General features: G+C 46.7%; 1 protein-coding gene across 7 annotated transcripts in view; it reads left to right on the forward strand.

Moving 5' to 3' along the window:
* Nucleotides 1-380: 380 nt before the first annotated feature.
* Nucleotides 381-18,468, forward strand: part of LOC112668502 (cancer/testis antigen family 45 member A8-like) — an 87,779-nt gene continuing 69,691 nt past the window's right edge. The window contains exons 1-5 of one of the 7 annotated variants that reach the window (XM_035711597.2): nt 381-515; nt 826-959; nt 15,694-15,874; nt 17,721-17,843; nt 18,228-18,321. In XM_035711597.2, the coding sequence (XP_035567490.1) occupies nt 15,697-15,874; nt 17,721-17,843; nt 18,228-18,321 (395 nt within the window). In that variant the 5' untranslated portion in view covers nt 381-515; nt 826-959; nt 15,694-15,696. Of the gene's footprint in view, nt 516-747; nt 960-1,076; nt 1,238-1,399; nt 1,608-15,693; nt 15,875-17,720; nt 17,844-18,227; nt 18,322-18,468 lie in introns of those variants that run through there. The other 6 variants (XM_035711594.2, XM_035711596.2, XM_035711595.2 and 3 more) reach the window with 6 other exon arrangements.

The raw sequence follows: 18,468 nt of genomic DNA on the forward strand, positions 1-18,468 counted from the left end.
GCCCTGTTCACCATCTTCAGGTGCCAGGCGGCACCCCTGTAGGGAGTGTTGAATAGAAGGGATGACGGTTTGTAATCTTGTCTTGATTTCACTTTATGTGCAATAAATACTTTGAATATTTCTCCCCCAAGAATAACCTGCAAAGCATATTTTGTAGACAATTTTTTCACCAAAACCTTTAATTTTTCCTAGTAATTATGATGAACAAATAATCTTCCTCTTTTTTTTTTTTTTTTCGTTAAAACAGTGGGTCAATTTTTGGTATATCCAGTCAAGTGGAAATTCAACCTTTGGCTGTTATGTAAAAAATGTTCTGGTTCCGGTAAATGTTTTTTCCTATGGCTTGTGTGACCGAGTTCTTCCTGCAGGGGGCGCCTGAGACGCGACTGGGAAGACTGGCTTCCAGGGTCAGGGCAGCTGGCACGGCAGGCTCCTGGGGAGGCAGGAGGCTCCTCCAGTACCAACCAGGCTGTGACACAGCTTCTCGGGGAACCGGGCTGTTGTGAGGCAGTGTGGTGAGCCGTTCCCCATGGCCTGCAGCTTCCCTTACACTCCTTGGGGCAGTAGCATAAATTTATTTTTTATTGGGGTTCAGTTTGCCAACATACAGAATAACACCCAGTGCTCATCCCGTCAAGTGCCCCCCCCTCAGTGCCCGTCACCCAGTCACCCCCACCCCCCGCCCACCTCCCTTTCCACCACCCCTAGTTCGTTTCCCAGAGTTAGGAGTCTCTCATGTTCTGTCTCCCTCTCTGATATTTCCCACTCATTTTCTCTCCTTTCCTTGGGGCAGTAGTAATACATCAGCGTCTTCTCCCATGGCAGCAATCTGTGCACAGCACTCCCAGACCCCCCAGGGGGCGTATTTCCAGGAACTCCCAGAGGGCGCTTTCTAGAAAGTTCCACCTGAGAGGCGTTACTGCCGTTGTGTGAGGTGCTCGACGGGCTCCTGGAACAAGGTGAGGATTTTCCCACTGGGAGTGTGGATTCTTTTTCCCTGGGGGCTCTCTGTGCCCTGGATGTGCCTTTTCCTTGGCTGTGGTGTGTTCCCGGGGGATCTACTTCAGCCTGTGGAGGCATTTGCTTGGTTGTGATCTGAACTCAGGGGGAGGCATGTTCTGGGCAGGTTATCTCCGCCATGTTGGAGAGGAGGCTGTTCCTTGGTTTTGTCTCCGAGTTCTGCGAGGGACTTTCTTTGTGGAACTCTCTCAGGACCCGTGTGGGGACGCGACTTTGGGTGATTATCTTAATCCTATACAGAGGCGGCGTTTGGTTCAGGGTTTCGGGGATTTGGGTTTTGGTGGCGAGGAGCAGGGCGGGGGCGGGGTGGCTGCCGCAGGGGTGGCTGCCGCAGGGGTGGCTGCCGCAAGGGAGGCCGGGAGGGTGAGTGGTGGGGAGTGTTTCCGGGGGATCCATTCAAGCTCTGTGAGGGGAATGTTTCCTGGGGTGCGTTACCCCAGCCCTTGGGTTCCTCTCCCTGAGGGCGTCTACCTCAGCCTGTGAGACACTCTCCTTGGTGCTTAGCTCAGAACCAGGGCGCTCTTTTCCTTGGGTGCTTGTGTCAGCCATGATGACGCTGGGCTTTTCTGGTGTTCAGCTGATCCCAGGTGAGGTCTCAGAGTCCCGTGTGACTTTCCAGGGTGCTTGGTCACCTCCTGTGGGGGTGCTGGTCCTTGGATGCTTTAAGACTGGAGGGAAATATCCCTGGGGGGCTCCGTCTGAGTCCTGGCAGGGAGAGAACTTCACCTTGGGTGCTTTGTCAGCACTGAGGCTTTGGGCTCTTTCTTGGTGCTCCCTCTGAGGTCTGGGGAGCTGAGACTCTTCCTGGGAAGGTCCATCTCTCCCCAGAAGAGTGGATGTGCCTTCAGTGCTGTCTCTCATCCCTTGGTGAGGAGGTTTCCTTCGGCGCTTCATCTCCCTTAGGTGGGGGGCGGGGGCGCTACTCTTCCTTGGCTACTGTATCTCAGCCCTGGCTGGGGAGCATTTAGGGGGCTCTACCTTAGGGGCTGGATTCTCCCTGATGTGGTCTGTCCCAGTCTTTGGGGTGAGGTGTTGGTAAGGCGCTATAATGCACTTTTTTTTTTTTTTTTTTTTTGGAGGCAGGTTGTTGTTACGTGGATGCTCTGTCTCAGCCTGTGGTTGAATACTTTTCCTTGATTTTTGTATCTCGGTCTTGCAGGGCTCTATCTAAGCCTTTCAATGACTTTGGGTATCAAGTGAGAATCTAGGGCTGACCATGTATGTGACTTTGTTGCATTATATAATCGCGAACATATGCTATAAAGGTAGTCTTTAATCTCGGCCACGCTGGTGGGTGTGCAGGGACCTCTCATGTTAAATGTGCATTTTGTTCTGGTTGATACGTTTACTGCCTATTGACCTATGTCTCTTTTGAAAAGCTGTTCCAGGACTTTTACCTACATTTTATTGAGATATTTGTATTATTAAAATCATCTCTAGCTCAACATATATTGATATTTACACATATTTAATATAAAATTTTGCATGTCATCAGCTGATCTGTTTTAACTTTATTGCTCTTTCCTATTTCTTTTTTTAAACGAGGGGGACTCTGGGCACTGTAGCTGGAGGATGGAGGCTGGGAGCAGCAGAGGCGGAGTGAGAAAGAGAATCTCATGTAGGTTACACACCCAGCGTGACTGCAACTTGGGGCTTGACCTCACTGCTCTGAGATCATGACCTGATCTGAAATCAAAAGTCAGATTTTTAAGAAACTGAGCCACTCAAGTACCTCATATCACTCGCTGTCACTCTCTCTTTTTATTTTAGGATTTTATTTATTTGTGAGAGATATCGCTGCATAGGCACGTGTGTGTGTGTGTGTGTGTGTGTGTGTGTGTGAGAGAGAGAGAGAGAGAGACAGAGAGAGAGACAGAGAGAGATGGAGAGAGAGAGAGAGAGGGAGCATGAGTGGGGGAGAGGGACAGATGGGAACAGACTCCCCAATGAGCAGGGAGCCCAATGCTGATCACGTCAGGACCCTTAGATCATGACCTGAATGGAAGGCAGGCCCTTAACCAATTCAGGCACCCAGGCACTCCCCTATGTAACTCTCTTAATAGTGTCTCTTGATGAACAGAAATTCTCAGTTTAATTAGTCTAATCAATTTATTACTCAAAGTCAGTGCTTTTGTTCTTTTCAAAAGCTTTGCCTGCTTTAAGGACACAAAAGTAATATCCTAAGTTTCCTTCTAGATCATCTGTTCATCAGAGATCTATGTGATGTGGACAGGATGGAGGTTAGACGCAGTTCCCAGTAAGGAGCAGGTGGACTTAGTGAATGGAGCACAAAGTTTTTACCAGCCCCATTGTCAGTAATCTAGGAATTTCTGTTTCCGGATTTATTTCTAGACTCTCTGTCCTGTCACACTGGTGAATCCATCCACTCTTGCTCCAATACCACAGATTTCTCATTGCTCCTCCTTTCCAGTAAGTCAGCTGTCTGCCCGTATTTGTCTTCCAACTCGGTACTTTTGCCAAAAGATGGTCTCAGCTATTCCAAACCCTTTGAATTCCATATACTATTTATTATCAGCGCCTGAATTTCCACCAATTATAACAGAGTGGATTTCTTTTTAATTTTAAATAAAATAAATTATTCTCATCTGGGATGCCTGAGTGGCTCAGTGGTTGAGCGTCTGCCTTTGGCTCAGGTCGTGATCCCAATGTCCTGGGATCGAGTCCCACACTGGGCTCCCCACAGGGAGACTCCCTCTCCCTGTCCCTATGTCTCTGCCTCTGTGTGTCTGTCATGAATAAATACAATCTTTTAAAAAATGAAAATAGTAAAATTATTTACATTTTAAGTGATGCAGTAATTATTCTGGCAGTTGACAACAGTGAATTAGTATGAGTCTTCCAATCCACAAGATATGTATTTCTCTCCAAATACTGAATCCTTTGATTTCTGTAAGTTTTATGTTCAATGCTTCAGCCATACCTATTGTTAGGTTTACTTGATGGGTTTTGATGTTCTCTTATTTTTAATTTTTTTTTTATTTTTAAGTAATCTGTGCATCCAACTTGGGGCTCGAACTCACAACCACAAGATCAACAGTCCCACCATCCACCAACTGAGCCAGCAAGTGCCCTTGATATTCTTGGCACTGTTCTTATGGTATTTTAACTATCTTTTTCTAATTTATTTGTTATGACACAGAAATACAGGTGATTGGATTCTTCTCTAATGTCCAGTAACTTGACAATTATACACTCGTTAATTCTCAATACTTTACATCCTTTTGGATATTCTGTGTCAGAAATCATGTCAACTGTGAACAATGACAATATCACTTCTACTTTTCCAAAATTATAATTACCATGTTTACTGTCATTTTTTAGTTCCTGCAGTATGTTTTTTCTAAATATTAATTTTTAGTTATTTATTTTTGGTTTTTGTTTTTGGTTTTTTATTTCCTGCAGTATGTTCTTGAATACACAGTGGACACCCTTGTCTTTTTTTAAAGTCAAGAAAAAAAAATGGATGGTTATGTCATCATTAAATACAGCAATATATTTGGTTGGTTGTCTATTTTTTGGCGGACAACCTTTCTTAAGTTAAAGAAAACAAAACAAAACAAAAAAAAGAAGGTTCCTTTTATCTGAAGTTGCTGATATTGTTTACCATGAGTAGGTACTACCTTCAATCTGGTTTTTCAACCTGTGACTTTTCCTGGTTTTTGCTGTTAATGTAGCACATTATACTGATGGATGTTCCAGGGGGAAACCAGTCTTGCCTTTCAGCAATAGACCCAGCAACCACCAACGCTTGGTTTTTATGTCCTATTTAATTTCATTTGCTAACCATTTGTTTAGGAGTTGTGTGTCTAGATTCAGGAGAGAGATCTGGAACTTTCGTTTTCCTATCTTCCAATGTTTTTTCTTAGATGCTTGGCAACAGGTTTATTTTTTATTTTATTTTTAAAAAATATTTATTTATTTATTCGTGAAAGACACACACAGGGAGAGAGAGAGGCATAGACACAGGCAGAGGGAGAAGCAGGCTCCATGCAGGGAGCCTGACATGGGACTCGATCCCGGGTCTCCAGGATCTCGCCCTGGGCTGAAGGCGGCGCTAAACCGCCGAGCCACCTGGACTGCCCTGGCAACAGGTTTATACTGTCCTCATAAAATGAGAAGAGAACTCACACCCTTTCTTCTCTTTTCTGAAAGAGTTTGAGTTAGACTGGTATTATTTGCCCCCTGAATGTGTGAAGAACACCTCAGGAAAGCCTTCAGTATAGGAAGGATCTTCAGTTGGTGCTAAAAGTTGTATGACATACACTAGAGTTCAGGTTTTCTGTTTTTTCTTGGTGAGATTTGTTATGTTTCATTATTCCAGAAAAGCGTCTGTTTCATCTCAGATTCCAAATTTCCTATAACATCATTCTGGGTGTTCCTGCTGTCCTTCACAGAACTGTCTTCAGGAATGCAGGGCTCAGTCTCCTGCTTTGTTGCTAGTGTAGTTTATCTGTGGCTAAATTGTCCTTGATAAACATGCCGAGGATGGCGTGGGCTGATAGTCCTGTCAGCGACCAACTTTTACTTTTGTTGAAGGTCTTTATGATCATTTTCCTTTTCCTGTCATTAACTTACGCTTTGCTTTGAGGAGCGGTCTATAGTGTGTTCCGTCTGCCATAGTAACATGCCACGAACTGGGAAGGTGACGAGGACAGACACGTCTTGGCCCCACCTCTGGAGGCCGGGAAGCCCAGGACCACCAGGGTACTGGCACCAGGGCGTTCTAGGCAAGGCCTGCTGCCTGGTTCAGAGCCTGGTGCCCCTCTCTCTGCCCTCAGTGCTCAGAGGGTTCGGGGTCTCTCTGGAGCCTTCTTTCTGAGGCACTAAACTCATTTGGGGTCATGACCCTGTCCTGAAATCAGACCTGTCAATGGTCCCTGATGCCTCCTAATACCAGCTTATTTGGGGCTTTGGATTTCAACACATGTTTGTGGGGACACACCATGTTCAGAACACAGTGTAGCTCTCGCTCTACTGTCCTGGGATTTTTTGTAGTCGTTTTGTATCTCCCTCCATGGACAGACCTCAGTATTTGCAGCCATTTTTATTTTCTTACAGAAGCATATAAAGCTATACATTTTCCTCTCTGTTTCTCCTTACCTGTGTCCCACAGATTCTGTCATGTGAGGCTTTCCTAGACAGACAAACAAAAAACAAATAGCAAGTATTGATTGAGAATCATGTTATCAAGTTTTGGAGGGCCCTTTTTTGTATTGCTTAGAAGTACTAATTTGATTTCATTTTGTTTAGAGAACATATTCTGCTTGAAATTAGGATTTGGTTTTGTTGTCACCTTGCTAATGCTTGCATGCTTGAGAAGGATTTATGTTCTTTTTTTAAAAAGATTTTATTTATTTATTCATGAGAGAGAGAGAAAGAGAGAGAGAGAGAGAGAGAGAGAGAGAGGCAGAGGGAGAAGCAGGCCCATGAAGGAAGCCTGATGCGGACTCGATCGTGGAACTCTGGGATCATGCCCTGAGCCAAAGGCAGACGCTCAGCCACCAAGCCATCCAGGCATCCCTAAGAATTTATGTTCTGATTGTTGAAAACAGGATTCTGTATATAAGGACATGATCAAACCTATTGGCGTGGTATCTTTCAATATGTGCATTTGGTATATGAGGCCTGAGCTAAGTAAGTTGTCACGTTCTGATTGATGCCCTGTAGAGCAAAATAATTGTTGCAGGTGGATATGGGAATGAAAGGAATTCCATCACAGTACACCTTAGGACTTCTCAGGAAGCCCAAGGGAGAGATGTGATCGCATTCTTCTGCTACACAGGACTGGAGTAGCATGCAAGTGAGGATCCCTAGCAGCCAAGTTGCGATCATGAGGAGGAGCTGGAATTGGGATGGAGTAGTTTCAAAAGAAGCAGAAGAGACCCAGGGAATGGACCAGGCCCTTAGTTCTATTATTGTTACAGGATTCAGCCTCATTTGATGCAAATCTCCACTTAGCTGTCAGCATCTTCTATCATTTTAGCTAGAACAGGATAGTTTCTGTTTCTGTGATTGAAAGCAACCTATGTAAAATAGTGTTCCCAGGCAAGTGAAATAGAAAACACACGATCCATTTGGAAATCAGCAGAAATTGTACCACCCTGGCAGCAACCACCACTTTTCACATTTAGTATGATCAAAGCCTGGAGTCTCTTCATAAAAGGCAATGTTTTTATTACATGTGGATCTTAGTGTGCAGAATGTCAGTATACCAAGGCCCTTCTAGGGTGCCCAGACTCCACTTGTCTATTCTGGAGAAAGTTCCATGTGCACTTGAGAAGAATGTGTATTCAGTTGCCTTTGGATGTAAAGTTGTAAATATCTGTGAAATCCACTTGATACAGCGTATCATTTAAAGCTCTTGTTTCTTTGGAGATGTTGTGCTTAGAAGATCCATGGATTGTAGAAAGCGCTGCGTTCAAGTCTCCAAGTATAAGTGTATTATTATCTAAGTATGTCTTAACTTTGGTTATTAACTGATTGATATACTTGGCAGCTCTTACATTCGGGGCAGAAATATTGATGATTGTTAGGTCCTCTTATTGGATAGATCTTTAAGAATGATATAGTGTCCATCTTTATCTCTCTTTTTAGAAACTTTTAAAAAAGATTTTATTTACTCAAGAGAGACAGAGAGAGAGAGAGAGAGAGAGGCAGAGACACAGGCAGAGGGAGAAGCAGGCTCCACACAGGGAGCTCGATGTGGGACTCGATCCCAAGTTTTCAGGATGATGCCCTGGACTGATGGCGGCACCAAACCGCTGAGTCCCCCGGGCTGCCCCCTCTTCATCTCTTACTACAGTCTTTGGGATAAACATTAATTTATCTGATATAAGGATGGCTACCCCTGCTTTCTTTTGAGGACCATTTGAATGGTAAATGGTTCTCCAACCTTTTATTTTCAGGCTGTAGGTGTCCTTACGTCTAAAATGAGTCTCTTGGGGATCCCTGGGGGGCGCAGCGGTTTGGCGCCTGCTTTTGGCCCAGGGCGCGATCCTGGAGACCAGGGATCAAATCCCACATCGGGCTCCTGGTGCGTGGAGCCTGCTTCTCCCTCTGCCTGTGTCTCTGCCTCTCTCTCTCTCTCTCTCTCTCTCTCTCTCTCTGTGTGACTATCATAAATAAATTTTAAAAAAATTTAAAATAAAATAAAATAAAATGAGTCTCTTGTAGACAGCAAATAGATGGGTATTGCCTTTTTATCCAGTCTGAAACCCTGCGCTTTTTGATGGGGTCATTAAGCCCATTCATGTTCAGAGTTACTATTGAAAGATATGAATTTAGTGTCATCATGATACCTATTCAGTCCCTGTTTTTGTGGGTTGTTTCCTTGGACTTCCTCTTTCTCTTAAAGAGTCCCCCTTAATATTTCTTGCAGAGCTGGTTTGGTGGTCACATATTCTTTCAGTTTCTGCCTATCTTGGAAGCTCTTTCTCTCTCTTTCTATTCTGAATGAGAGCCTTGCTGGATAAAGTATTCTTGGCTGCAGGTTCTTCTCCCTGACTATATCCTGCCAGCCCTCTCTGGCCTTCCAGTTCTCTGTGGAGAGCAATGCTGTTAACCTAATACTTCTCCCCATAAAGGTTAGGGATCTCTTGTCTCTTGCTGCTTTAAGGATCTTCTCTTTACCTTTGGAATTTGCAAGTTTCACTATTAAATGTCGAGGTGTTGAGTGGTTTTTATTAATTTTAGGGGGGATCTCTCTATTTCCTGGATCTGAATGCCTGTTTCCCTTCCAAAGTTAGGGAAGTTCTCAGCTATGATTTGTTCAAATACACTTTCTGGTCCTGTGTCCCTCTCGGGAACCGCAATTCAACGTAGATTTTTCCTTCTGAGGCTGTCCTTTATTTCCCTTAACCTATCCTCACGATCTTTTGATTGTTTGTCTCTTTTTTCCTCAGCTTCTTTCCTTGCCATCAACTTGTCTTCTATGGCACTCACTTGTTCTTCTACCTCGTTAACCCTCATCGTTAGGACCTCCAGTTTGGATTGCATCTCATTTAATTGATTTTTAATTTCAGCCTGATTAGATCTAAATTCTGCAGTCGTTAAGTCTCTTGAATCCTTTATGCTTTTTTCTAGAGCCGAAAGGAGATTTATAATTGTGTTTCTGAATTGGCTTTCTGACATTGAATTGTAACCCAAATTTTGTAACTCTGTGGGAGAGAGGACTGTTTCTGATTCTTTCTTTTGTGGTGAGTTTTTCCTTCTAGTCATTTTGCTCAGAACAGAGTGGCCAAAACCACGTTGTACTGGAAAAAGGAGAAAAATAGAGAAAAAAGGGGGGAGAACAAACAAAAAACAAAAAACGAGGGGGGTATCCTCTGATTCTATATGCTGTAAATCCCTCGACTTCCCCTGGAACTTTCCAGCGCTGCTCGGTCAAGAACTTGCTCTTCTCCTGTCCTTCCAGCTGGTGTTTTGGGGGAGGGGCCTGCTGTGCTGATTCTCAGGTGTGTGCACGTGGGGGAGCTGCCCAGCCTCCTGCCAGGTGTAGGGTTCAGTGGGAGCTGTTTATCCTGTGAGGCCCCTACTCCTTGGCGGCCCTGCTCAGTCTCAGGCACAAGGTGATACCAGGAGGAGCAACAAAAGTGGCGACGGCCAGCTCTCCAGCCCTGGAGTCAGCTCCAGCAGTAACTACCACAGTCTCCCAGTCCACAGGGGCCTGGATGCTCCGGGGACAGGGGGCGCCAATCTGCACAGCTCAGGGCCACCCAGGGGCAGGAGCGTCCTTACTGCCCTGTGTCCTCCCGGCCTCCATCTGTCCCGGGGGAAGCGCCCGATCCTGGGCTGTGTCCCCCCGTGCCCTGGGCTCCAGGGCCTTTGCCGCTGGAATCGCGCTCCCAGGGCCGCACAGCCCCCACTGCGCGGAGCCGCCGCCTGAGCTGCTCCTGGGGTCCCGCAGCCCCCTTGGCACAGAGCCTCCGCCTGAGCAGCTCTCGTGGCTGCACGGCCCCCTCCGCGCAGAGCCGCTGCCCGAGCTGCCGCTTGGGCTCCTCCAGGGGCCCCGCCGGGCGTGCGCTCCAGCCCTTTCCGGTACTCGGCTGGCGGTGTGGGTGCTCTCCCCTGGGGCCCAGTTCCTCTGCTAGTGCCCCTGGGAGCCTGAGGGCTCCACTGCTCCTCCTGGGATCCTGCCCGAGTTCCCTGCGAGCGCCTTTCCATCCGGGAAGATTGGTAAAGCTCCTGCTTCTCCGGGACTGGGCTTTCCTGCCCCGGAGGCTCTTGCCGCCCAGCCTTAGCCCGGCTCCTCGTGGGGCCCCTCCCCCTTGGATGCTTTTTTATTCCTTTAATTTTTTCCGTCTTCCTACCTTGATAGAAGGGCGAACTCTTCTCTCTGTAGCATTCCAGCTGTTCTCTCTTTAAATCTCAGGCCGAATTCGTAGGTTTTGAGGATGATTCGAAAGTTATGTAGGTAAGTTAGTCGGTGGGGACTGGTGACTTGGGGAATCCTACTCTTCCGCCGTCTTGCCCCGCCTCTCCCAGACTCCACTTGTGACTACACAGGAGAGTGCGGAGCAGCTGTGAGAGGGGAAAGAGCTCTTTCTGCCCTTCTTTCTGCAGGCGCTACCACGGAGGATGCCAGGCTGGCACCCCGAGAAACTAAAGGATGGGCAGCTTCTGTGCTCGACTGGACTCAACTGTGAGGCCTGGTCAGAATCCCATGCTGCTCACCCCTCACATGGTCACTTTAGTCCCATCCCAGATCCTCAACATCTCCAAATTAAATGCAATTAAAAATTTGCATATAAAGTGAATGCAATTGAAATTTCTCAGTTAAAATATTTCTAAGGTAGTTTGAAGGGCATGATAGTTCTCAGACAAATGGATTCACACTCAGCAACGTCACAAGACATTGGCAAAACAACAAACGAGTCGATTGTGGGCTGAGGGAAGTAGCAGCAAGCCCACTGGGATGCTTTTCCATTAGTCACTCCTGTTTTGTAGGTCCCTTGTGAATGTGGTGAACAAGCACTTGGAGCCTCAGTGTGCATTTCCGGGCCTGTTAGTCCTTCTTCTAGCCACTCTTAACAAGTCCTGCCCCTTCCTCATCTCGCTTTCATAAGATGGTCTTCTGCCCAGTAAAAGGATTTTGATGAAGGATGATCCTGCAGGCTGATGGCTGCTGAGCCAGGAGAGGGCTCCTGTCTGTAAGCCAGCCACCCACCATGGGAATCTTTGCGCTGGATGATCGCTCCTGACCCCCCTAGAGCTCCCCTTCCTTAGTTCATTTTTAATTTTTGCCAGAATTTTGTCTTTGTTGGAGGAGTTCCTGAGAAACTTGATCTCCCATTGACTCCAAGCTGCCCCAAATCACCAGAACCCCCTCACACGCCCCACCTCATTGAATGTAAGTTCTGCTCCACCCTAGGAACTGTGGCAAGTTCACAGCTTCAGAGTGAGTGTTGCTGGGCCCATATGGAAGGTGCCTGAAATGAACTCCGTATAGTTGTCTATACAAACTTTTTTTTTTCTGGCCAGCTCCGCGAAGATCTACTCATGCGGCTGCCCAAGACTAGCCTCATATATACGTTCTTTGTTTCTTAAACCTCCCAGGACCCATGTCGAGTGGTCTGCTGCTTTCCCTCGTCCCTTCTTGCCGCCCCCCCTTGTAACGGATGAGTGTCTGAATTCACCCAGAAGCTGCACAGTAATCTCCAGGGGTCAACCAGCCATGAGACTAGAGAAATGGATCTGGAGAAGGAGGCTCCATTGGGGAATTCCAGGCTTGGCCATTGCTCTCTGTGTGGGGAGGTGTGGAAGTCTGTCAGACGCCTGAAGACCACCCCACCCAGCCAAAGGCCAAGGCACACTTCCAGGTGTGGTTCATGTGGCTCTGGGATGCGTGGCGATGACTGCTAGACCAAGGGGCCCAGAATGTAAGCGCTGACAGGTGGTCTGAAATGCAGGGATGTTCCCTAGAGCCTGGACACTGGGATGCTGAGGGTGGATGATCAAGAATAAGTCCTCGTGAGGTCAGGGTATGTGGGGAGATATCTGGGTTTGTCTGCCAGGCTGTCTTTGCTGTCTTGCACACTCTGGCTCCTAAGGCACTGAGACTCCTGGCCAGGAGGAAGCTGATGCCCTACCAGAGCCCTAGCGCCTGCCCCTCCCATAGATCTGGCAGCTCGCATGAGTGGGCAGGAAGGTCACAGTGCAACACCAGGCAGAATGGTCCTAAACAACACAGGGACTATGTTAATGCAACAGCAGCCTGCCCTGTGCCTTCTGAACAGGGCCTCAGGCAACCTCCAGAGGAATCTGGCACCATCTGCCCGAGTTCTCACCTGATGTGGGGGTGGTAAGGGATACGTGGGCCCCCCCATCCCAGTGAGGGTTCTCAATATGCCATCCTTTGTGTAGACAACATATCTGGCCTAATGGAAGCTTTCTCCTAATGAGCAAAACAGGCCGCCACCATTAGGGGATGGGAGAAGATTTCTGTGTAGACATACCCTTGTCAAATAGACAGGGATCTGGGTCATGTTTTAAGGGTCATGATATGAAAGACTGGGCAGAGAAACTTGACATGGTGTGAAAGTTCCATGTCCCATTGAGCTGTGGGCAGCGGGATGGTAGAAGGGAAGAATGGGAAATTAAAACAGCAGATTAGGGCAGCCCCAGTGGCGCAGCGGTTTAGCGCCGCCTGCAGCCCAGGGTGTGATCCTGGAGACTCCGGGATCGAGTCCCACATCGGGCTCCCTGCATGGAGCCTGCTTCTCCCTCTGCCTGTGTCTCTGTCTCTCTCTCTAGCTGTGTCTCTATGAATAAATAAATAAAATCTTTAAAAAAAAATAAAAAATAAAACAGCAGATTAAATAGCCTACAGTAAATCCACCTTGTTCTGGTGGACTACAGTACTGTCCCAGCTATAATGTATTTGAATGACGAAGCAATAGAGCCTGTTTCTTACCCCATACCCTGGACTGGGGTCCCCTGAGAGACACTTAGCCTCATAAGGCTATGGAAGTCTCAGGAGACAGGCACAGCCTGACTCTCACAGTGGATCACTGTGCTCTGCTGCGCTCAGGACACTAAGCCCCATGGGTCCCGGGAGAGATGGGATCTTCTGGGATTTGCAAGGGGATCTCTGCAGGAAGAGTGTGTTTCCTCACAGCTGTGAGGGAGAGGAAAGGGTTCCATGCCCCCTGGGATCCCCCTCTTCTGCCGAGATGCACCATACCCAGTTGGAAGCCCACACTGTTGTTAGAGGGGAGCAGGTGGGGTCCTGCTCTGGCGGGTCCTGCTCCCAGTCCATCTCGTCTGGCCTGACTGCTGCCTTCCTTGCCCAGCATGTGTGGGAGGCATTATGAGGTCAGTTTCCTGATGCTGCCGCCACAGGACAATGTAGGGAGCAGGCCACAACTGGGATTCTTGCATAAGGGGACGGCCTTCCCATACAAACACTGTTTGTACCTGTTTTTCCAACCTTGGACTTCTGTGTAGCTCCTGTGGTGTCCCGTTACAGATTGGGCACCAGTTGCGAAGAACTTTCTACGGGGGTGGGGGTGGGGCTACTCTTAGGCCCAGCAAAGGAAGCAATCCAACAGTTGGTGTAGCCAGAGAGCCACCAGAGGATCTACCTGTATGCCCAAGGAACCCCAGGGCACATTGTGGCAGAGGGAAATGGGCATGATTATCATAGTCAGTCCTGAGGGATGGAGTGTCTGAGGAGCTCATGGAGGGGGCATGATTGCTGCTGGATGTGCACCTATGTGACTGAACGTAATTGAGGTCATATAATCCTGAAGGGTCTGGCAGGAGGGGTGGATTATCTGTTCCTCCTGACAGCCAAAGACAAGCCTCGCATGTAAATGTCCTCGCTTGTTACACCTGATATCTACCAATCTGGTTTAGTGGTCCTCTTCCTTCATCCTCTCTCTGCTCTTTGAGTAGGGGGCCAGTTTCTTACCTCACCCTGGGGAGTGTCCAGTGTTGCAAACCAGCGGGCCCTGTGGAAGATTAAGTGGGTCAGTACAAGGAAAACATTTAGCAGGCAATCTAGCTGGAAGGAAAAGTTCCATGAAAATCATTTCCCTCTTTTGCACTCCTGCTGAAGGGAAACTGTCCATGGTTCAGAAGAGGTATTGACCACAAATATTTGACAACATGCTGGGGCAAATGTGGGGGGTTATCCTAGGGTGAGAAGACATTTCCAGTAATCTCTCATACCAATACGAAACCATTTGATCCATCAGCAACATTGACAAGTGCTCATCACATGGCTCCTAGTCTGATGTGTTTGAACTCCCTGCCATTGGAAGTGGGTGGATTAAAGAGTTCTCCTCTTACCCTCTACTAAGGGGAATTCTGTGAAGATTCAGACAATAGTGGTAATGTTCACTTAAATCAAGAAAGGAAATGAAGTGATTTCCCCTGAAAGGATTTTCACAGGATGGTTTGTACTTCCACCAAGTTGTAATCACGTGTCTATTCAATTCTTGCTGAGGCATACACATTCTGGAAGCAATCTGATTCATCATATGCATTGTTTGCCTTTGGACAACACCTGTATGTTAGCTTCTCCCATTTTTCACATGGACTGGATGGAAATTAGGCTGAGTTTCCTGAAAACAGATATTTGAGTGGGCATCATTGAAAAGTGTCCCCTATTAAACCTCATATAAATGACCCAGATGCATATGTATATACATGTGTAGAAAGCAGTTTTGGAATGCTTGCATTAATTTTCAAGTTTTTATTCCAACTCCAGTGAATTAAAATACAAAATTACTATTAGTTTCAGGGGTAGAATTCAGTGATTCTACACTGCCATGCATTACGTGGTGCTCATCACAACAACTGTCCTCTTTAGGCCCTGTCACACATTAGACCCGACCCCATGCCCATCTCCCCTCTACTAAACCTTGGTTTGGTCTCTGTAGTTAGGAGTCTTTTTGATGGTTTGCCCCACCTTTTCCCCCCACGTTCATCAGTTTTGTTTCTTTTTTTTTTTGTATATTATTTTTATCAGAGTTCGATTTGCCAACGTATAGTATAACACCCAGTGCTCATCCCATCAAGGTCCCCCTCAGTGCCCGTCACCCAGTCACTCTGTCCCCCCACCCACCTCCTCTTCCACTACCCCTTGTTCATTTCCCAGAGTTAGGACAAACATTATATGGTTTCATTCATACGGGGAATATAAGAAATAGTGAAAGGGCTTAAAGGGGAAAGGAGAGAAAATGAGTGGGAAATATCAGAGAGGGTGACAGAACATGAGAGGCTCCTAAGTTAGTTTTGTTTCTTAAATTCCAAATATGAGTGAAATCATAGCCTATTTGCTTTTCTCTGTTTTATTTCAATTAGGACTATGCTCTTAGCTCCATCTAAGTAATTGCAAGATTTCATGGTTTTTGATGGCTGTGTAATATTCCATTGTATATACACCACCTGTTCTTTGTACACTTATCAGTCGATGGACATCTGTGCTCTTACCATAGTTTGGGTCTTGTAGCAAATGCTGCTATAAACATGCGCCCCTTCAAATCAGTAAGTTTGTATCCTTTGGGTAAGTACCTAGTAGGGAAATTGCTGGAACTTATCAATCTTTCCAGCAGTCGTTCTATTTTTAACTTGTTAAGGACCCTCCATACTGTGTAGGTAGTGTTGCGTTTTAGTCATTAATGGAACACGTTTCTTGATGCTCCTCAGGAAATGATGACTGATAAAGCAGAGGAGTCTGCTGTTGTGCCCCAAAGCCAAAAGAAACATCCTGGGAAACCCATCACTCCTCCTCCGTCTAAGAAAATGCAGAGGATGGCACTGCTGTCAGTGAAAGAGGAAGGAGAGGGAACATCCCACCCCGGAGGCTCAGCCATGACCTTGGAAGATGGTGAGGATGCCTGTCCTACCCTCCCGTTCCTGACCTCACTCACGGAAGCCCTGTCTCTGGGCCCTCCATGCCACGGGAGCATTTCCCATCAAGGTTACCAGCTCTGGCTGATGCTACCCTCAATTTCTTAGCCACACTGGATGTTCACTCTGTCCTTCCTAGAAACATTTCTGGCTTCCCTCCTCACCCTACTGCGTTCCTTCTTCTTGAATATGCCTTTTCATTCTTCCTTGTGCTCTTCTTTCTCCAGAGACTCTTAGTACTGTCATTGTTCCTGAGTCCCATCATTACACTGTGCCTCATTCCATGGTGCCTCCTGCCTCATTCACCTGCTCCCCTAGTTTCTGAGCTTACGTCCTGCTTTCCCACTTGACCCTGGGAGCTCATCTATTGCTGTGTGCCCAGAGTGACCATGTCCACAGAGTTATCAGTTCTTTTTTTTTTTAATTTTTATTTATTTATGATAGTCACAGAGAGAGAGAGAGAGAGAGAGAGAGAGAGGCAGAGACATAGGCAGAGGGAGAAGCAGGCTCCATGCACCGGAAGCCCGACGTGGGATTCGATCCCGGGTCTCCAGGATCGCGCCCTGGGCCAAAGGCAGGCGCCAAACCGCTGCGCCACCCAGGGATCCCGAGTTATCAGTTCTTGACACGTGCATCATTAGCGTCATCAACTCCACCCTCTATTATGCACAGATTCTGAGATCCAAATGCTGGTCTACACACACTACAGGACCTAGACCTGCCATCGTCTCCTACCATCAGCTATCCTCTCTGTGTCCTGCTTGCTAACCCTGTGTGTCCATTGCTACCCACCCCTGGTTTGTCCCACTCTAGGGGGCCTGCATGGCCCTCAGGGCCCCTGGAACTCCTGCTTTGTGTATGCACAGGCTGGCTCTGTCTCCTGCTCCTGCCTCTGCCCAGGCGTCACCTCCTCAGAGGGCCCTGGCTGACAACACACTCATGGATGCTTCCCCTTCTGCTGTCTGTAACATCCCTGCTTACTTACTTCCTGACACAAACTGTATTTTTTCCTTTGCTCATTTTATACCTACCACCAGGGTTATACATTCCAAAAGGGAAGGGTTTCTTCTGTCTTGTTCACTGCTGATCCCCAGTGTTGGCTTGATGCTTGGCAAGAGGAAGATGATTGAATGAAGTAGACCCATCACACTTGGAGTACAGCAAATTAAATTTCTGTGATGGAAAAGACTGAAGAGGATTGTCATTTACTAGCTGGGATTTTTGGTGATGGAGTTCCAATTGAGGCATTCTGATACCAAGGGACACATTTAGCTTTTCCACTTGTTGAGGGCATCAAGGGGACATTAATTGAAGGGTGCCACGGCTCTGTGAAGGGTTTTTAATTGGTTATCGTGTCCAAGTAGGTTTCTATATGTACACACAGTTCAGGAATATAAGAGGCTTCTTTATTGCATTATTTTTCTTGAGGTCCAATTTTTAGGTCCGATCCATCTATCTGGTATCGCCTTCTGCTATGAAATGAAAACTTTAGAGACACGGAGCATGTGGATGATGTCTGTGTGGGGTTGTTGAAATGCTCATGATTGCAGCTCCACATTCAATCTGGTTTCCAGATGCACCTGTCTTTCATAGTACCCATGGGGAGGGGACGAGAAGTGGTCAAACCCCACCCCCCATCCCCAATGGCCTCTTATCAAAATCTGTTCCTCCAGAGCTTATGAATATGTCAGGAGATGGCATTCCACACGGTCACTTGGATTCTTTGTCTCATGACTTAAGTGCCATCAGCAAGGGTGGGTTGCTTCACAAACCTGGTAGTAATGCACTGGTAAGAATAATCATTACCAGCTGTCTCTCTGCAGTTGACCCCAAGGTCACGGCAATGTCTGTGTCGGGAGATGTGCCAGATAAACTGCCAATACCAATAGTGATCAATATGGAAGTCAAAGAGCAGTTGAAGAAGGAAATTCGAGAGTTTGGAGGACGTAAGTAAAAAGAATTTCTCTCCATGAAACCAGAGCAAGTCTTTCTCATTCTTTGAGTTAGACTAGATCCAACCGACTTGTTGAGGCTCATCCTTTACCAGAATTGAGTTTTCACAATTAGAATAGTTCCTCATTACCTCATTATTTGAACAGAAATGTGCTAGTAAACTTTTTTTTTTTTAGTCCTTTGTATTCCTTAATTGCTTATTGTTTCTGAGAGCTCCATTGGTGGCTGTGTTTGAATGTCTGTATGTAAGCATGGAAAGCTCACATGCTCTAACATTCTAGCTCTTGAATGATTGCTGAGACATCAAGTTTTTGTTATACATCCTCTTTGTTCTTTACACGTACTGAAGGTTTTTTTTTTTTTCTAAACATGTTCAGAATATGAAAAAATCCTCAAATTGCTTGAAGGAGTACAAGGACCTCCAGAACTGCAGAGAAAGTTTGTGATATATGCCATGAAGCAAGCAGCAAAGTGAGTGTAGGAAGAATTGTCTAGTGTGTTTCTCAGGGGGCCCAGTGGGTTGCTTGGGGAGAGGTGGTATTGGGCCCTGCTGGAATTTCTCAAACCCTGGTCCTCACTCAGAGTTCATATTGTCTCCAGTTTAGAGTGATATCATCT

The sequence above is a fragment of the Canis lupus genome, chromosome X (assembly GCF_003254725.2).
Source record: "Canis lupus dingo isolate Sandy chromosome X, ASM325472v2, whole genome shotgun sequence".
In the NCBI taxonomy this organism is placed as follows: Eukaryota; Metazoa; Chordata; class Mammalia; order Carnivora; family Canidae; genus Canis; species Canis lupus.